The following is a 17359-nucleotide window of genomic DNA, read 5'->3' on the forward strand; positions in this document are numbered from 1 at the left end:
CACAGAACCCTGGTAGGGGGTGAGATAACAGTCCTACCCCCTGAACCACTAAACCACACTAGTTTAACACTATGTTAAATGTACAGTATGTAACGTTAACATTTTAAATGCATATACAGTGGTCGCAGCAAGTCTTGGGACATTTGCTTAACTCAGCAAAAATATAACAAATTTATTGGCTTTATGACAAAAAGCATTACTTAATTCATTTGTTCACAAAAATTGCAACATTTTTACAGAATTAAGCAAGCATGCCAAGACCTTCTGGGAGTACTGCATTGCTGTCCCAAAACTTACCCACTATCTGGATGTCCAGGATGGCAGTGTCCACATGCTTCTCCACCTGAACACTCATCTGATACTTCCCGGAGTGCTTCCGCTCAGCTTTGCGGATGAAGAAGATGCTGTCGCAGTCCGTGTTGCGGATGCTGACCTGCGACGGCTCCACGATCTGCTCTTCCTTCAGCCAGGTCACCTTAGGCCTGGGTTTGCCCTGGAAACAGGTCATGGGACGACTGAAGCCAAAGGCATGACATCATCAAAATAATGGCATGACATCATCAAAATAATAAGACAGAGACGGCCAGTAGTGCCCGACGAGGCCTGTTGGGTTTTTATATGTCAAAACTGACTTAAATCTTTAGCACATGCTTCTAAACATGAAGCAGCAGGATGATTCCTCTTTTCAAGAATTATTTAGCAGCTTTACCACAAAAGGTACGACGAGGTTGACAGCCTCCCCAACTTTACGGATGTACGTCTGCTTCAGATGCCTAGGCACTCGAATCTTGGGCGCCTCTGGTGGGTTACATTGGCGTGAGAAGGTGGGATTAGAGGCAGATGGGCATACCTCACACTAGAAGTTATTGTACTGTACATTCAGATTCATTCATTCACATTCAGAGTACTTAATTTACCCCAAAAAGGACATTTTTGGGTTGCAGTAGCAATTCACATAAATGAAAAAGAAATGCACACACACACAACGTAGGCATAAAGGAAGACATAACACATAAGTTATATACGTACAAATATACAAAAGTACTATACTGGATTTAAAAACTAAAGACTTACCCTGAAGATATGCCTTTAAGTGTGCAAAATAAATGTAAATGTGCATTGTGCATTGCCTCAATGGAGAAGACTCCACTGTGGATGTAGGAATGACCTCCTGCAACAAATCTTATTGCAGTGGAACTGAAGGAGTCTCTGACTGAACAAGTTGTCCGACCAACTGTCTAGAAGATGTATAGTACTATTGTACTAAGTATAATAACTTGATTTTAGTAAGACTCTTGGTGTGCAAAAACAAAATAATCAGAACTTGACCAATGACCTATGACCTCACCTACCACCTCTTTGACCAGGATGGCGTGCTGGGTGGTCCTGGGTTGGCTGGCTCCTGCAGCATTGATTGCCATGACACGCACTAGGATCTTGCCCTCTGTTGGCAGGCCAGTAATGGTGTACTTGGTCTTCTCTACAAGTTCCTTGTTAGCAGGAATCCACTCGTCAGCTGTCAAGCACATCGCATCATCATCGTCAAGCTAAAGCAGGTCAAAAATAGACTCAGTAATTCAAGTACTTCATGAAAGCATGCTATATTCAGGTTTTTTTCCTAAGGAGACCATGTCCTCGGTCTGAAAACAGCAGCGAAGAAAGCTGGCCGTGTGTTTCACACTCTTTAGCCTGCATGTATATAGGAAAATACTGCAGAAATGTCACATATCAGTGCTATATGCAGTGGCAGTGTGTTAGCCGCACTAGCTACTGAGCAGCAGCCCCGTACATCCTTCGAGGCACCATTCCAGCATGTATCCGTCCAGCCCCGCCGCGCCAATGGTGTCTGGCGGCCGCCACTTCATGGTCACCGTGGTATCCGTGACCTCATCCACCACCAGCATTGTGGGCTCACTGGTCACCGCTGCAGGAAGAGAGCATCAGAGAGCATCAGAGAGCAAGAGAGAGCATCAGAGAGCAAGAGAGAGCATCAGAGAGCATCAGGGAGCATCAGAGAGCATCAGAGAGCAAGAGAGAACATCAGAGAGCATCAGAGAGCAAGAGAGAGCATCAGAGAGCATCAGGGAGCATCAGAGAGCATCAGAGAGCAAGAGAGAGCATCAGAGAGCATCAGGGAGCATCAGAGAGCATCAGAGAGCATCAGGGAGCATCAGAGAGCATCAGAGAGCATCATTCACCACAATAACGCTCATTAACTAAACTATAAACTATGCCTATTTAGGATGCTGACAATGCTACAGTGCACATCATCGTAAAAAGTCAGTCGGACAGGAAATTACACAAATGCTACAGACATGTTTCATGTAGAAATTACAGCATCGTGCCTCTCAGATGACGTGGTCTTATATTTCCAATCTGTTACATTTCCGCTCCTACGAGCTGACTTTCTAAAAATGGTTTGACTGCAGCTTACAGCTGGGTCAGAGTTTGGGTGGGAGAAGCCAAATGTCACTAAAGCGTTATGCCCCACATTATCTGGCAGCCATTATAAAGACATATTTGTCTTCCCCCCCAGACACATGTCACAGGCAGAACAGCCTGTGTCGCATTGTTTGACGTGGAGCAGCTGCGGGGACGGGAGCTGGGCAGCCCAGGCATGCGGAACGCCTCCTTTCTCAGCTCACAATACAGTCCCTTTGTCTGGCCCTCAGAGGAAAACAACACCCTGGAATGACTTGGCACCGCCCAGTGCATGATGCGTGTCATCATGGAGAATAACACAGAACGTCAAATGTGACTTCAAACATCCATTCATCTTCCGTACCCACTAGTCCTATGCAGGATCACAGGGTCCAGACTCTATCCCAGAAGCTACATGTATTCTGAATTATGGTACAATGAAAAATGGCTTTCCTGTGACCTCCTGGGTTGTGCTTTTAACCATTAGGCTAAAGTCCCAGATCCTTGTGCACAGGGTAAGGTTCCATGCCTTAGGGGACTAATATGGGCACCAGAATGCTCACCCAGGGGCACGAACGATTTCGAGGGCTCGCTGGGTTTGGATACGCCGATGGCATTCACGGCAAAGATGCGCACTTCGTAGGGGACCCCCTCGATCATCTTCTTGGGCTCAAAGGTGGTCTCTTTGCAGAGGTCAAAGTTCAGCCGCATCCATCGGGAGCTCTGCTTCTTTTTCCTCTCTATGAAGTAGCCTGACAGATAGAGGCACACGAGCATGAGAACAGTGAAATACTGATCCCATGTTTGTTATTCATTAATGAATAGTGACACATCTTTTATCTCTAGTAGTTACTAGAGATATTTGTACTATATTTGTTCATGGTTTGTACTTCAGTAGTCACTATTGAGTATTTGTGAAGGCTGTGTAAAGGCTTCTATTTGTGGTGCGAAGGGTGACTCATTACTTTGTTTTAGGTTTATTTTGTAAGCAATTTCTGAGAAATTGCGTTATTTTACACCTAAAATAAGGGATTTTCAAAGCTCAGAGGTGGTATTTACCTTACAGCACCCACCCATATTTAAACCTTCTTCAAAGTCCTTCAAATTCAAATATCTCTGAGGGCTGCACTCATTGAAGAACATTAGCTATAGTCCTGAATCTCCTAAATCGGGGTTTATAACACCCTATTTACCCTAGTTTGTACAGCAACGTCCCTTACTTACCTAAGATGGGTGACCCTCCATCATAGTGAGGGGGACTCCATGACATAAAGCACCAGTCTCCCCCCACTTCAGTAACGAGAGGGGCTTCTGGTGGATCAGGAATATCTGAGAGGAGACAATCCATTTTAATACATGTTAAAATTTCATCTAAATAGTTGTTCTTTGGAACTAAATCCTGACAGTCTGTTGATTTTTCAACTCCACATGCAGAACAGGATCTCAGGAAATTCTGACAGTGATAATTATATACAGTATACATAAAATAATTTGCACAACAATTTGCCATCCATCCATCCATCCATGTATAACTTCTCATCTAGTACAGGGTGACTGTGAGCCTGAAGAATTTCCTTGGAAGAACAGGGTATGAGGTAGAGGACATCTGGGATAGGATGCCAGCTCATCGCAACCTGAATACTAACACACAGAATTACACACTAAATGCAAGTTAGAGACACCAATTCACCAATAGCCGTGTGTTTGGAGAGTGTGGGAGTTCCCAGCAGAACGGTATACCTACAGTAGGGGAACATTCTTATGATAACTGCAGTATGTACATGATTTTGGTCATAACAGTGCTGGAAAGATGTCCACATGCAATCTGGTCACCATGGCATCAGACATTCTGGACTGACACATCCTGTTTGGGGTCTTTCTCAAGCTCCTTACCCACAACCTTCACCTTGACAATGGCTGAGTCTTCACCCGCCTCATTCTGGAGTACAATCTTGTAATTTCCTGTGTCTTCCCGCTCTGTGATATCAATGGTCAGGCTGGTGTGGTCAGGGAAGGTCTCAGCTCGAACACGGCTGCCCGTGTCCAGAATCACCTACAGGGCGGGGGCGGGGGGGCGTTCATTCTTCCCTTGTGTATCACAGTTCTCATTTAGGACAGTACACAACCAACTACATTGGCATCCTTGCACCCCTGTTCAGAGCCCCCCTTGGTTGCTCCCAGGGCAGTCTAGACTCACCCGCTCCCCCTTCATCCACACCACTCTGGGGGCCGGCTCTCCGCTGATGGGGACCTCTAGCCTCAGCTTGTTACCAGCTACGATGGTCACAGTGTTGTCAGGGAAGTTCAGACGGTCCAGATGAACTCTTGGGGGGTCTGTAGGGATGAGGTCACATGACTCGTGTGATCTGTTTGGGTAGCCTGTGTCTGTGGACTTACACTGTAGTCCCAGGAATTTACCTTGGCTTACATTGCAGGCATGGCTCCTTAGCTAGATGTACACTATATGGTCAAATATATGTAGACACCCCTATCAATGAGGATTGCCTAAAAAAGCTACGCCCATTTCTGACATAGCTGTATAATTACGCATACAGTCACACAGTCTCCTGCAACAAACATCAGTGACAGAATGGTCGGTTGTACAGTAAAGGTCAGAGACTTTACACTTGCCGCCATCATAAGATGCCATCTTTCCAACAGCTTAGTTCACCACATATCTGCCCAGCTAGAGCTGCCCTGATCAGCAGCTGGTGAGGTGATTGTGATGGGCGAAATGGCTGGGAGCAAGTTTACAGACAAGGATCTCGCAACACAACATCAATACCAAACCTGAACAGCAACAAACCCCACCAGCAATGAATCAACACCCAATGGAAGGTTTTCCCTGAAGAGTAGAGGCTATTATAGCAACAAGGGGCAGATCAACTAAGTTTTAATACCCTTAGATTTGGAATGAGATGTTGGCCAAGATGGTGTCCACATACTTTTGGCCATATAGTGTATGTTCAAGATTTAGTGCCCTAACTTGTTATGTCTTTACCACAGTGCCATTCTCAGCTATCTTCTTCTCCCAGAGGGCCTTACCTATGATATGCACATGGGCGGAGAGCTTCTGAGTATATCCCTCAGGCACAAATGTGTAATCCCCTGCATCGGCAATTACGGAGCTTTCAATCTCTAACCTGTGGTTCCTGTAAGGACAAAAAGTGCTCAATCAGGAAATTATTAAGGATGGGCACCTTTGAAAGGCTGTTAAAAGGGCCATCTTTGTCTAAAAGCACTTTTAGAAATTTGGATCCTTCAAACGAAAGAAGGAATAGGGTCTTTGTACTAGGAAGATCTAGACAAAGGTTTTTATTATGTATTTATGGGCTGAGAGTCTTCATTTGGAGAAAATGTATACATGATTGGATGAAGACAGCCAACGGAAGCTTTTACCAGATGGAAGTTGCTTCTCGGCTACAAAGACGATGGGACGTACCTGGCTCTTTGCAAGATGTTGATGCGTTCAATGGCCTGGATCGCCTGCCCATTGCGGTACCAGCGGCCGGGCACGTTTCCCGGGGAGATTTCACAGTGCAATTTCAGTGGCTGGCCCAGGCGAATCGTTATGTCACTCAGGTCCTGTATGATCTTCAGGGGTTTCACTAGAGGGAAGGCAAGGAGAAGGAAGGAGATAACAGGGTGGCTGAGGAGTGTCAGAAAGGAAAAGTAACTCTGAAAGAATGGGAGGAATGGTTTTTAAATAAAATAAAGTTGTAGGAAAGCAATGAAAAAAGAAAGAGGAATAAGATAGTTCGGTAGGCAGTGATACATACAGTCAACTTTCACTTTGGCCTGACTAGTGCCCCCAGTGGCCATGAGGGAGTAGGTGCCTGAGTCCTCCCTCGTAGCATCATCAATGATCAGCAGGTGCTTGGTTCCCTCGCTCTTGATCCGGTAGCGTGAGCGAGCTCCAGTCTGGACCTCCACACCATTTTTCAGCCTAGGAGACAGAACTATGGCTCAGGACACAGGATATGGATTCCTAGCCACAATTTCCTTGTGAGAAACACTTCCATCAGTCAATTTAGCCATCTTGGCTGTCATGAGCGACTGTGGGACAAAGGCAAGCAAGACACACCATCTGACTTGGGCTCCCTCTTCAGACACCTCGCACTCCAGCTCGATTCTCTCATTTACTGTGGTATTTACAGGTTCGAGCTCTTTGACGATATTCACCGGCAACTCTGACAAGCAGGAGCAAGACAAAAGTCACAGGTAATGACAACATCAACACATCAACACGTTTCCCTAATAAACACACGTACATATCTCGTCACTGTCCGATGAAAACTGCGTATTTTACTTTTTGATGATTGTGACTTTTTACTATAGATGAAATACGCCCATTCTCCGCTGTCTACTGATAGCGTTTGACATCTAATTGACCAATGAAAACATGTTTTATGAGTTCATGCAATTAACTACTATTAGTATGAAGCAGTACCGTGTTTGTACAAATTAACATTTGCATGCATGATGCTTGTTTGTCTGGATTACTTTACATCGCTGATTTTACCAACTATAGCTATCTAATTAACATCATTGACAGTGAATATAAAGTGAAATTAGTTTGCATCTCCTTGACACTGACATATATACCTCTCTAATAGTAATCCATGTAAATCCTTTTAGGACATTAAACCATTCACTGGCTGCTGTGTAAAGACAGATTTCTACTTATGGTTAAAGTGTCTCATGTTGTTGTTTTTGGTCTATTTTATAAAGTAGTTTCTGAGAAAATGCTTTTTTTTCACCCTCCTAAAATACTGGATTTTTGGGGACACAAGTTTTTCATGATATGTGTGTGTATCAATATCTGTGTACGTAACCTATGAATATATAATAGAACTGAAATATACCTTTAACAAACAACTCAGTGCTGCACTTCTCATCACCAGCGCGAACGGAATAGGCAGCATCATCATTTTTGCTGCAGTTGTTGATGACCATGATCCGTTGGGTGCCCTTGTGCTCAAAGATATATCTGTGGAATGGATCTTTTCATCAACGCCCTGCCCCAAGAAGTACCTCACAGTCTCCCAGAAAACAAAAAGTGTCTCAAAGAAGAGAGGACAACACAATTTTCTTGGACAGGCTTACAGATAATCACAACAAAGGGAGTCTCAAAAGTACTGTTCTGTGTTCAGGAAAGGGTTCAGGACCAGGGTCACTATCATCAATGCAGAGATGAAATGCAGACTTACTTCCTTTGGCTTGGGGAACGGCAGCAGATTGCAGAATGTGCAGGAAATCGACGTTAGGGCAGGCAGGGAGGAAGGTCATGGGGACACATGACAGACAACAGCACAGAAGGACAAAGAGATGTCATGTTGAGAGGGAACTGGATAAACCGTTAATGACCACAAGAAGAAAGAGGACAAGGGGGTGCAGCATCAAAACCAGGGATCCTGAGACAGGGGCCCTCAGAGTCATAGACTAGCAAAGATACAGCAGCCTCCCAGATGACTTTGTCTAGCTCACAATGTGTTTAACCTGAATTTCCAGGTGAAAGCTGATTGGGCCCTGAGTACTCCCTACCCTGCCACTTACCAATTCAAAACATATTGTTGGCTAATCATCCTGGTTCACCATACTAGTGCAACAACAACACGGCAGCTGTGAGCTTTTACATTATCTGGATTATAAAGGTAAGTTCTTCTGCAAATGTGGTCTGGAGGCAAACAGATAACCAATAAGGCAACAGAAGACAGTGAGGAACATACCACAAAAGAAATATATTCTATGGAGAAATTCCCCTTTATGTCATTCATTTGTAAGAAATTGCAAAGTGAAAATGTGCAGTAAGAAGAAAAGAGACAGGAGAGGAGGACATCACTTACTTTGGAGTAGGACGGATCTCCTGTCCATTCTTGTACCACTTCAGCTCCACTGTTGGGTCTGCCAACTCCACCACAAGCCGGATTTTCCCTCCCTTGTCTACTTGATATGCAGGTTCTAACTTCTTCGCAAAAGCTTAAAAAACGGAGAATATTCCTTGTATTTTCTGTACTGCATTTTTAAGGCAAATAAAACCCAGGGAAGCATTGGAAATACACAAGTGAGCTGATTTTGATATGATGATAGAACTCATGTGAGACTTGCTATCCACAGTTGCGGATCTTCATTTGTCTCTCTGAGGGTGTTCTCACACTAGGCAATATACCATGGCAAGAATGTTTGACCCACAAAGTTCGGTTTGTTTGACTACTGTGATTGCCTGCAGAGGTGGGCCAGGGCATGGTTTAGTTAGACTCAGTACACACAGTATGATCGCTAACCATGCCTGAGCACTGAACACATATATGACATCACTGGTGTGACTAGCACACGCATCTGCTCATGTACACCATACAGGAAGTAGACCTGGAATGTCAGATCTGGTAAAAACTCTGATATGTTTGGTAAAAGATGCAATGATCTTCTTATACATGCAGCAGGATTCAATAAAAATTGTTGCACCGTATACTCGATAAATCTATATAAGGGCTATGTGTCATCACACCCAAAATGACTCCAAATAAGCCACATTAATCATGAATTCCATTGTGCTGTGCAATCATGCCTTTCCTACGTTTTCTTTAGCCCAGGAAGTCACACGGTGATGATGAAACCATGCTCGGTCCCAGAACGTTAAAGGTAATGTGGGCGCAGACCAGCAGGGGAAGGGGAAGGGGGTACAATCATGCTTGGGTATGTTACTTGGCAGGGGGCCAAGTGTGAGTACACCCTGAAATGCCCAGGAAAGAATAACTTTCTTTTTAGAAATTTCTAAGCCATAGCCTCAAAGTCTCTTGACCCCAAGAACGAGTGAAAATGTCTTGGCTACTGTGTGAGCTTGGGAACAGTGTAATTGTGTAGACATGACCTAAGTAATATGCCAATAATGTCTGGGACCTGGATTTTTACCTTCGCTCTTCTTCTCCTCCTTCTTGGTCTTTTTCAACCTCTTGAGCAGGCCCCGCAGGTCTGTGATTCCATACATGAAGGCGATCTTCTCATACTGGTCTGGTCGGGCATTTTTCAAGATCTCCCACACATCTACCTCGGGCACCTCCTCTTGCTTGGGCTCCCTGGACACCAGACATCATGCCGTGACGGGTGTTAGCGTGGGGCTTGACAGGCAGAGCTCGCGACATGTTCTGAGGAACTTCTCTCTGGAGGCCAGGGCCAGAGGCAATAGGTCACTGCAGAAGAGGTTTCTGGGTATACTGTGCTGTATACTGTATATCTGCTAGGCTGAGCAAGGCATCTGGAAATGAGATTGTACTGTGAATTGGACTTTCTGAGGAATGGACGTCTGCAGAAACACCTCCACCTCTTGGCTTACATCATGTGACAACATGACATCATGCAACTGTGCACTCTGGAGTTCCTCAGGACATGTCGCATGACGAGGGGGGGTGGATTCCGATACTCTTTCTGCCTGCAACTGTGGTCGTGTGACTGTCTTGGAGAGGAAGGGGGGGGGGGGGGGTTCTATGGCAGTAAAATACAAATAGCGTATATGTAATAATGTATATGTAATTAATAAGCTGATGAAATAGCTTAATTGCCAAACATGTTTAAAAGCTATATATTTCTAAGGAATTGACGGATTATTTCTGCATTTACCAATATGGCATTTTTTTATGTAACATGAAACATGAATGGGAAAAGTGCAATCAATGGGCAGCCCTAATGTTCCGTAGGAGTAGCTTCTGTGCAAAGCATGCTGGGATACTGGTGGTGGCAGGGAGATGGACATGGAACTGCGGTGAAAATGATTCACACTGGATGTGATTCAGGGGAAATACTATTGGACAGCTGCTATCTGCCTGTAATGATTGAAGTACCATCACATGATGCTAAGTAGATTGTGTTAGACATGACAGCACCCAGAAGGCCACTGGGGAAAAGCCTAACAGGGCACTTGTCTGTAGATGTTAGCAATGCATTAGCAAAGATGTTAATGAGCAACATTAATGATCAAGGGTCCAGTTTAGTCGGTGATTTCATTTTTCAGTCACGCCACCAATCCTTTCTTTCGGAGACATTCCCCAATGTCTGAAAGTTTTGAGGCAAAAGCAGATAAAATGCATTTCCATTTTTTTTTAATATGGTCTCATTACCGTTTGTCAGGTATTAAGAAGTTTGACATCCACACTATAATAAATATACCATATACAGCACATATACGTGTATATATATATATATATATGTTGCAACGTAACAACAATGTAGCGGTAACACTATTTTGCAGCAGCATTTACAATCTTGCTCACCAGCGGGACACAAACGCTTGTGAGAAGCTGCTATCTGATATACCCATATAGCACAGAGTGACCTACAGCCCCTAGAACTGCGGGCTTCTCAGTGCCATATGTCTGTAAGGCAAAAGCCCTTCCCAGGTTCGATCCCGGCTGCTGTAGGATGCATAAATGCTGCCTCTAAATGAAGTGTTAGGGCTACTCTGGGCCACCACTCTTGCTTGCCCGGGGTCCTCGGGCTACAGTCCATGCTGGTGAGACTGCAGGCTTATACTACTTACCAGTGTTAAGATCGAATATTTTAATTACTTATTCATTCTACTAACCTGCTGTTTCTGAATGCATAGGAGAAAAAAAGAGTGACTTTTTTAGGACCAATGGGAATGGAATCATAACATTCTGGTGTCAATCTATTAAGTCCAGCTAAAGGAAATATTTGTATGACAACCCAAAATGCAATTGTCTGTTGTTTTTTGCCAGCAAGAATAAAGAGTTGGGCTATATATTTGAGGTTTAAGTTGTATTATTTACTATATATTGCTCAATTAAATAGATTTACTATAAAAGGTTCATATACTATAAAAAATAAAATACAGTACTTGTGAATATCTTCTGTTTAGTACCACGTTAAGACTAAATTTTGAAGGACAAAAGTGTTTCATGATTGGCCTGAAAAGCTGGGTGTTCAAACAAGGAAAATAAACAGGAAGTAAGAGCAGCTGAAAGCCCTCAGTGAGCCAGTGATGCGTTGGTAGGAACAGCCTCCAGCCGCCAAGAGGCCGACTGTTTTTCTCACCTATGTTTAAGGAGGCCACTAAAGTCAAGCTCTCCTGCGTCTTCTTGCCCATCAGTGCTGTTGTTAACAAGGAAAGATTAATAAATACCACAGACACAGGCACCACAAAAACGATGCGTAAAAGAACAATGCAGAGCAGCAGCAGATAATGCGATCTATGCATTAGGCGCAAACTAACGCATACTTGGGCCTTATACAAAAACGCTGTCGTTTCCATGGTAACTGAGACTCTGAGCGAAGCGGTTTGTATAAGGAGGAAACTGAGGGTGATACACATGATGATGTTCTCTCGACAGCACCTCCACAAGGCAGCATAAGGAGATCGCCATGTGCGATCTGGGACACTTGCATTGCTTTTTGACGCATCGTTGAACGGGAGTCTCCCTGAATGGTTTATTTATAGTTTGAAATGGTTCGTATCCGGTTGGTGTGCCAACTTGGTTGACTCACCTTGTGAATTTCCCCTTATGAAGGCCTAATCGCTGTGAAGGCTGACGGCAATCGGGGCATTTTGCCAAACCATACCCCCCTATGGTTTGCCGAGATAAGTGCCATGGTTTGCCATGTCTGTCCATACCCAACCATAAAGACACTTGTCTCTCCCAGCAGTTGATTGCACATGTGCCGTGCTTCAGCAGCGTTAACCTTCATAAGAGGGAGCGTGCAGCCATTTTCCCCCATTTCATTCCCTTAAACAGGCCCTTAAACTATATTTCATGTTATCTACAGTCAACAATACTAAGATGTGTAAACTTAAGAATCTACATTACACAAATATGCAAAGGATTAATATGGCCTATGCTAATCTGCTAAAGTCTCAGGATTAAGATCATAATGTTACTAACAATGTCACTATTCTTCAGTTCTATATAGAATAAAATACTGTAATAGGCTGTAGTATTGTTGCCTATAATTAACCAGAATCATTGTATATAGTATCAGGTACCCAGAACAGCATAATAATAATATTTCATATATCATGAATTAACCTGTGAGAAGACTGACTTTTGCAAAATCCACTTGGGTAGTCCTCGATAATCCCCAAATTAAAAAAAAAAAAAACTTCCCAAATGATATCAGTTCAACCATGAGAGTAACATCTTAGTCGTCTAAGATAGTTGCTATGGCACTGATGGGTACTTTGTTACCTTCTCTTAAAAGCAGAGCGGATGTCGATATTTTGAGCAGCTTCTGGAACATCTGAAAGACAGTAAATCACAAAATGCATCTACTCTCATGCACTTTGCGGCCAACTTATTAAGTACTTCTGTGCGTTAATGCAAACATCCCACTTCTACAAATAGCAAATCATGTGCCTACGACTGAATATTTACAGCATGTAGACAAGGTCAAGTACAGTTACTGTGTGGCTAAGGATTAGAATGGCTAAGACACGTGATCAAAGTCATTTTAAACATGCTGTTATTGCTGGAGCCAGACGTGGTGCTTACAGCATGTCAGGAACAGCTGCACTCCTACGATTTTAACGCACTACAGTGTCTGGAGAGTTTACAGAGAATGATGCAATACTTTAAAAAATCTATTCAGCGGCAGTTCTGTTTCCGAAAACGCCTTGTTGATGAGGGAGGCCAGAGGACAACGGAAGGTGACAACTGCAAAAATAACAGCTCAGTATAACAGTGGAGTGCAGAAAGGCTTCCCCGAATCCAAAGCTCGTCAAGCCCGGTTCTGGAAACAAAGGAGGGTCCCACCTGCTCCTACCTAGGGGTACCTAATAAAAAGGCCCCCAGTGTGCATCCAGCTACAGAACACTGTGTGACTGACCTTTAACTTCAAAGTCGAAGGAGCAGCTGTCGAACTTGTCCTTGTAGGTGACTTCACATCTGTAATTCCCGGAGTAGTCCGCCTTGGCCTTAATGAAGTGCATCTCAAAGGTGTGGATCTACAGGTGAACAAGGCAGGAAACAGGGAGCTTCACTGGTAGGGTCCTGCAGGACGACACATTAACACCGAAGGGGATTCTGACAAAATGTCTTGCTCTATATGCATGTGGTTGTGTGTTTTTGGTATCGCCTACACAATGTTTAAGACTGTTTAAAAACCCTAACCCTAACCCTAACCCTAACCCTAACCCCGTTTCATAACCCTACCCTTAACTTGCACTACCGGAGAGCATCTCCAGACACATTCCAGGTTACCTGCCTATTACTTAATTACCCAACTGTTGGTCACCACCTGCAGCTGTTTATCTAAGTGCCCTATTAATGTTTTTCCTGACACAGCACTTGCTGATTCTTGGTGCCATCTGTCTGGTTCTTCGGTGATCTATGGCTTGATAATACATCATATTTCTTGAGCAGTTATGGATTTTTTTTCTTGTCCCTATAATAAAGGTTTTTGGTCTCAATATACTTTCAATTTTACCACGTCCATCACCTCAGTTTACTTTGCAAACTGAAGACCAAATTTCACCTCTGCTACTTCTCGTTCTTTTGGATTTGGGAGACCACTCTGCAACTGGGTTCACAGCTAATCCTGAACAGCCCCGTTTGACGTCTCGTTGAAACATCAAGGGCTGTTTACCTGAACTTTCAAAAGGGTCAGAGTTCATATACCTTGGTGAAACGGTCAAAGCTCTCCTTTAGCTGCAGATGTTTCCCGGTCTTGCTGGCCAGGTCCATCCATTTCCCCTTGAACCACTTAATTGTGGGTTTCCGGAGCAGGTCTTTGGCTTCCACCTTAGCAATGAAACTGGCATCGCCCCCTGACAATATGCAAAAGTCAGCGATCTCCACTGAGGGCTGCCATTTTGATCTCTCTGCATTTAAGTCACCTAAAAAACTGAGACGTCCAGTTTTCTGTCAGAGCCGGACTCCCACCATCACTGCTCAACCAAGCTGCGATCGTGGAACTTACCCACGTTGATGGAGGTGGTCTGTGGCTTCTCGATGAGCAGGGTGGAGAGTGGGGGGGTCTCAATCTGCTTGTCCAAGTCCTCTGGAGGCTGTCCATCTCCCAGGGACCACACTGCTCATTCAGGAGAGAGGCACCGTCACCTAGTCAGTGCCCCTTCAGAAGCGACATCTGGCTGACCCACACAGGACGCTTTGACTCATCTGTTCATTCTCATTCGTCAGGATTCGGGAATCATGGAAACAGCCACACATCACAGAAAAAGCACTCACCAGCTTCACTGTTGATAGTAAATCATTCATTGGAAAATGGTAGGAGAATTTTTAAGAAAGTTCCATACAATTCTTGAAATGCACTGAATCCATCTTATCCATACCTTTCCAGTATCTTCCGTAATATTATTCTTGTCTGTATTCCAGCCTTTTCCTTGCATATAGATAAATAATCACCCCCTACAGGTTCCAGTGCTGCTCTAGCAAAGTCACTGCGGTTATGCAGTGGAAGCTCAGCTCCATCTCTACTCCCCCCAAGGCTCAGTATCCACATGGTTTAACAAACCAGCCGCGGTCTGTACCTGACCCCACATTTACGAATGTTAAGAGTACGGATTGAAAATGCGTCTGGGTTGGCATCGGACATCGCTTTCCTATAGCATTTGAATGATTATTGTCGTTGTTCCTGTTATTGTTACGGCTACTATCATACAATATTACCTGAGTCCTTCCTCCCCACAGCTGACTCAGGAACGCTATCATCTAAACGAAGATAAAAATATGTTTATAAAATAAAATGTGCAATGGTGACGGAAAGTACAAAGCAGCAAGCACACGGCACACGATAGACACAAAGGGGCAGGCGTGCAGTGTTAGTGCAGTGTTAGTGCAGTGCACCTCAGTGCTATCTTTAGCGATCTGCATCTGTGCTGTTGGGGACTAACATAGTGACATGCTGTACTTATGTGGTATATCATCTGGCAGCTGTGTGAATTATTCCTGATTAGCTCAGCGGTTATTGCTTGGCCCGCTGTACCAAATATCTGGGTTTGAGATCCAGCCCTGATAATGATAGAAGAGAGAGGCAGGCGTGAAATGTCAAAGTAAAACAGGTATGATTTTTGAGGGTGGTGTGTCGCTTGGTGGGTTAAGATGCTGTGTTTATGATTGGAAGGTCGCTGGATCAAATCCCATGGTTGGCAGACTGATGTCACCACTGGGCCCCTGAGCAATGGCCTTAACCCACAACTGCAGCAGGGACAGGCTGACCCTGATTTCTCAACAGAAAAAAAGAAACACACAGCTTTGGATAGAAGGCTGTACTAAATAAACTGAAGTGTAAATATTCTTCTGCAACAAATAATTTAATATGTGACAAAATACAGGTATCCATCGACTTATGCCTGGGTTGTGTCTCAGAACTAAAGACGTAAGTCAATCTGAACGTATTTCAATCATTATAGGGCAGAGGTCAAATATACTGTATAACATGAGATACAAAATCACACAGATTTGACTAAACCTCTATAGACACATTGTAGAGGATGTACAGTTGGTTTGATTTAGTTCTTTCCACACGCCGCACACGTGGTACAATACATCCTCTAAAGTCCACTGCGCCTGCATCGGACGTCTGTTGATATATTTTATTAATGCTGTCATGAGACATAAGATCGATCGAACGTTGCAGGATGTCACATAATAGGACATAAGTTGATGGATGACTGCATATGTGATGAAAAGAATTTCAAAGGACAGTTTATGAATAAGTGAAGTGGTGTTACATGTTAGCATAGCAACGATAGCAAGCATTGCATGGACACAGACAAGGACAATTCCATGTGACAAAACAAACCATTTAAGTGAGAAACTGTGGAACACACATTAGAACAGTCCCTCTCTATATGAATGTTAAGGCTACGGATTAAAGCTGCACTCCATTACTCATAATAATTAACTGGCTGCAGAATTCTAATGTAAATTCTTAAAAACATTAAAACATGTCTTAGAACATGTTTATTATGGAAGAGGCAGTTCTTCCATGTCAGCCTAACCTACAGGCTCCATCAGAACTGAACGTCTGTTATGAATTGTAAGCCATCCTTACTAGCAAGGTCTACAGACAGTTTCTTGAGTGAACCGGCGTCGTCTGTGAAGGGAAGCACAATGAGAATGGAGGTGAAAATCTGCCGATCTTAAGGAGAGGAATATGAAGGAAGAACAGGTGGAGCAGGCTGAGGGTGGAATGTATAAGCAAAAATATCCACCTAAAGTACTAATTATGAATGTAATGAAGGTCCATCTACTTTTTTAAATCCTCTAACATTTGTTCCTTGGAGTAGCATTGGAGTAGCAAGATTTAAACATCTAACTCAATTTAGGCCATTTCATAGATTGTTTCCTGTATATCAGTTATGCTAAAAATGTGCGTTGAAACAAATCAAGGATGGCTTTACTACAGCTGGACATAAACCTTCATCAGTACAAACATGTACACGTGTTACTTATAAATATATAAACACAGACTGCACACACAAAGCACATATACATTGTTTCTGCATATATGATAGATGCGTAATGTCACATCTATACAATTATATAACCAGGACCAAATAAAAGAAGCTTTGTGTGCTTGTAGGAAAGCTGTCTTTCACATTGCATTTTAAAGGTAGCACACATATGAAAAGCATACATGTATGTGATATGCGTATACATACATAGCATTAGTTGAGAAGCTATGCGTTATAAAAATGTTTTATGCAGGAAAAGCATGTGGACTAATTGATGAGCATGTGCCCATTAACCTACTGTAACTGGTGCTGCACGTCTCTGAGGAAGTGAACGGGAGTTTCTATTTAGTGGCTTACGTAGAGTTTTACCGTATACCGAAGAGAATGCTTGCTATTGTTTTTGAAAATGTTGCCGACAACACCTTGAACACCTAACCGATAAAGTCGCCAACAGAGAACGTAGGTTGATCTATAAACTTGATTGGAATGTCCTTGCCGTCCCGGACTCTCAAA

General features: G+C 43.5%; 1 protein-coding gene across 1 annotated transcript in view; it reads right to left on the bottom strand.

Moving 5' to 3' along the window:
* The window catches only part of mybpc1 (myosin binding protein C1), a 31984-nt gene that overhangs the window by 5698 nt on the left and 8927 nt on the right, over nt 1-17359 (bottom strand). The window contains 23 exon segments of the mRNA XM_072700107.1: nt 298-493; nt 710-798; nt 1349-1516; nt 1790-1924; nt 2985-3173; nt 3646-3750; nt 4315-4474; nt 4619-4755; nt 5467-5573; nt 5864-6029; nt 6201-6367; nt 6506-6611; nt 7287-7411; nt 7632-7640; nt 8268-8400; nt 9334-9497; nt 11470-11526; nt 12618-12669; nt 13255-13372; nt 14046-14194; nt 14347-14457; nt 15057-15098; nt 16444-16485. Of these exon segments, the coding sequence (XP_072556208.1) occupies nt 298-493; nt 710-798; nt 1349-1516; nt 1790-1924; nt 2985-3173; nt 3646-3750; nt 4315-4474; nt 4619-4755; nt 5467-5573; nt 5864-6029; nt 6201-6367; nt 6506-6611; nt 7287-7411; nt 7632-7640; nt 8268-8400; nt 9334-9497; nt 11470-11526; nt 12618-12669; nt 13255-13372; nt 14046-14194; nt 14347-14457; nt 15057-15098; nt 16444-16485 (2727 nt within the window).

This window comes from Paramormyrops kingsleyae, chromosome 1 (assembly GCF_048594095.1).
Source record: "Paramormyrops kingsleyae isolate MSU_618 chromosome 1, PKINGS_0.4, whole genome shotgun sequence".
NCBI lineage: Eukaryota > Metazoa > Chordata > Actinopteri > Osteoglossiformes > Mormyridae > Paramormyrops > Paramormyrops kingsleyae.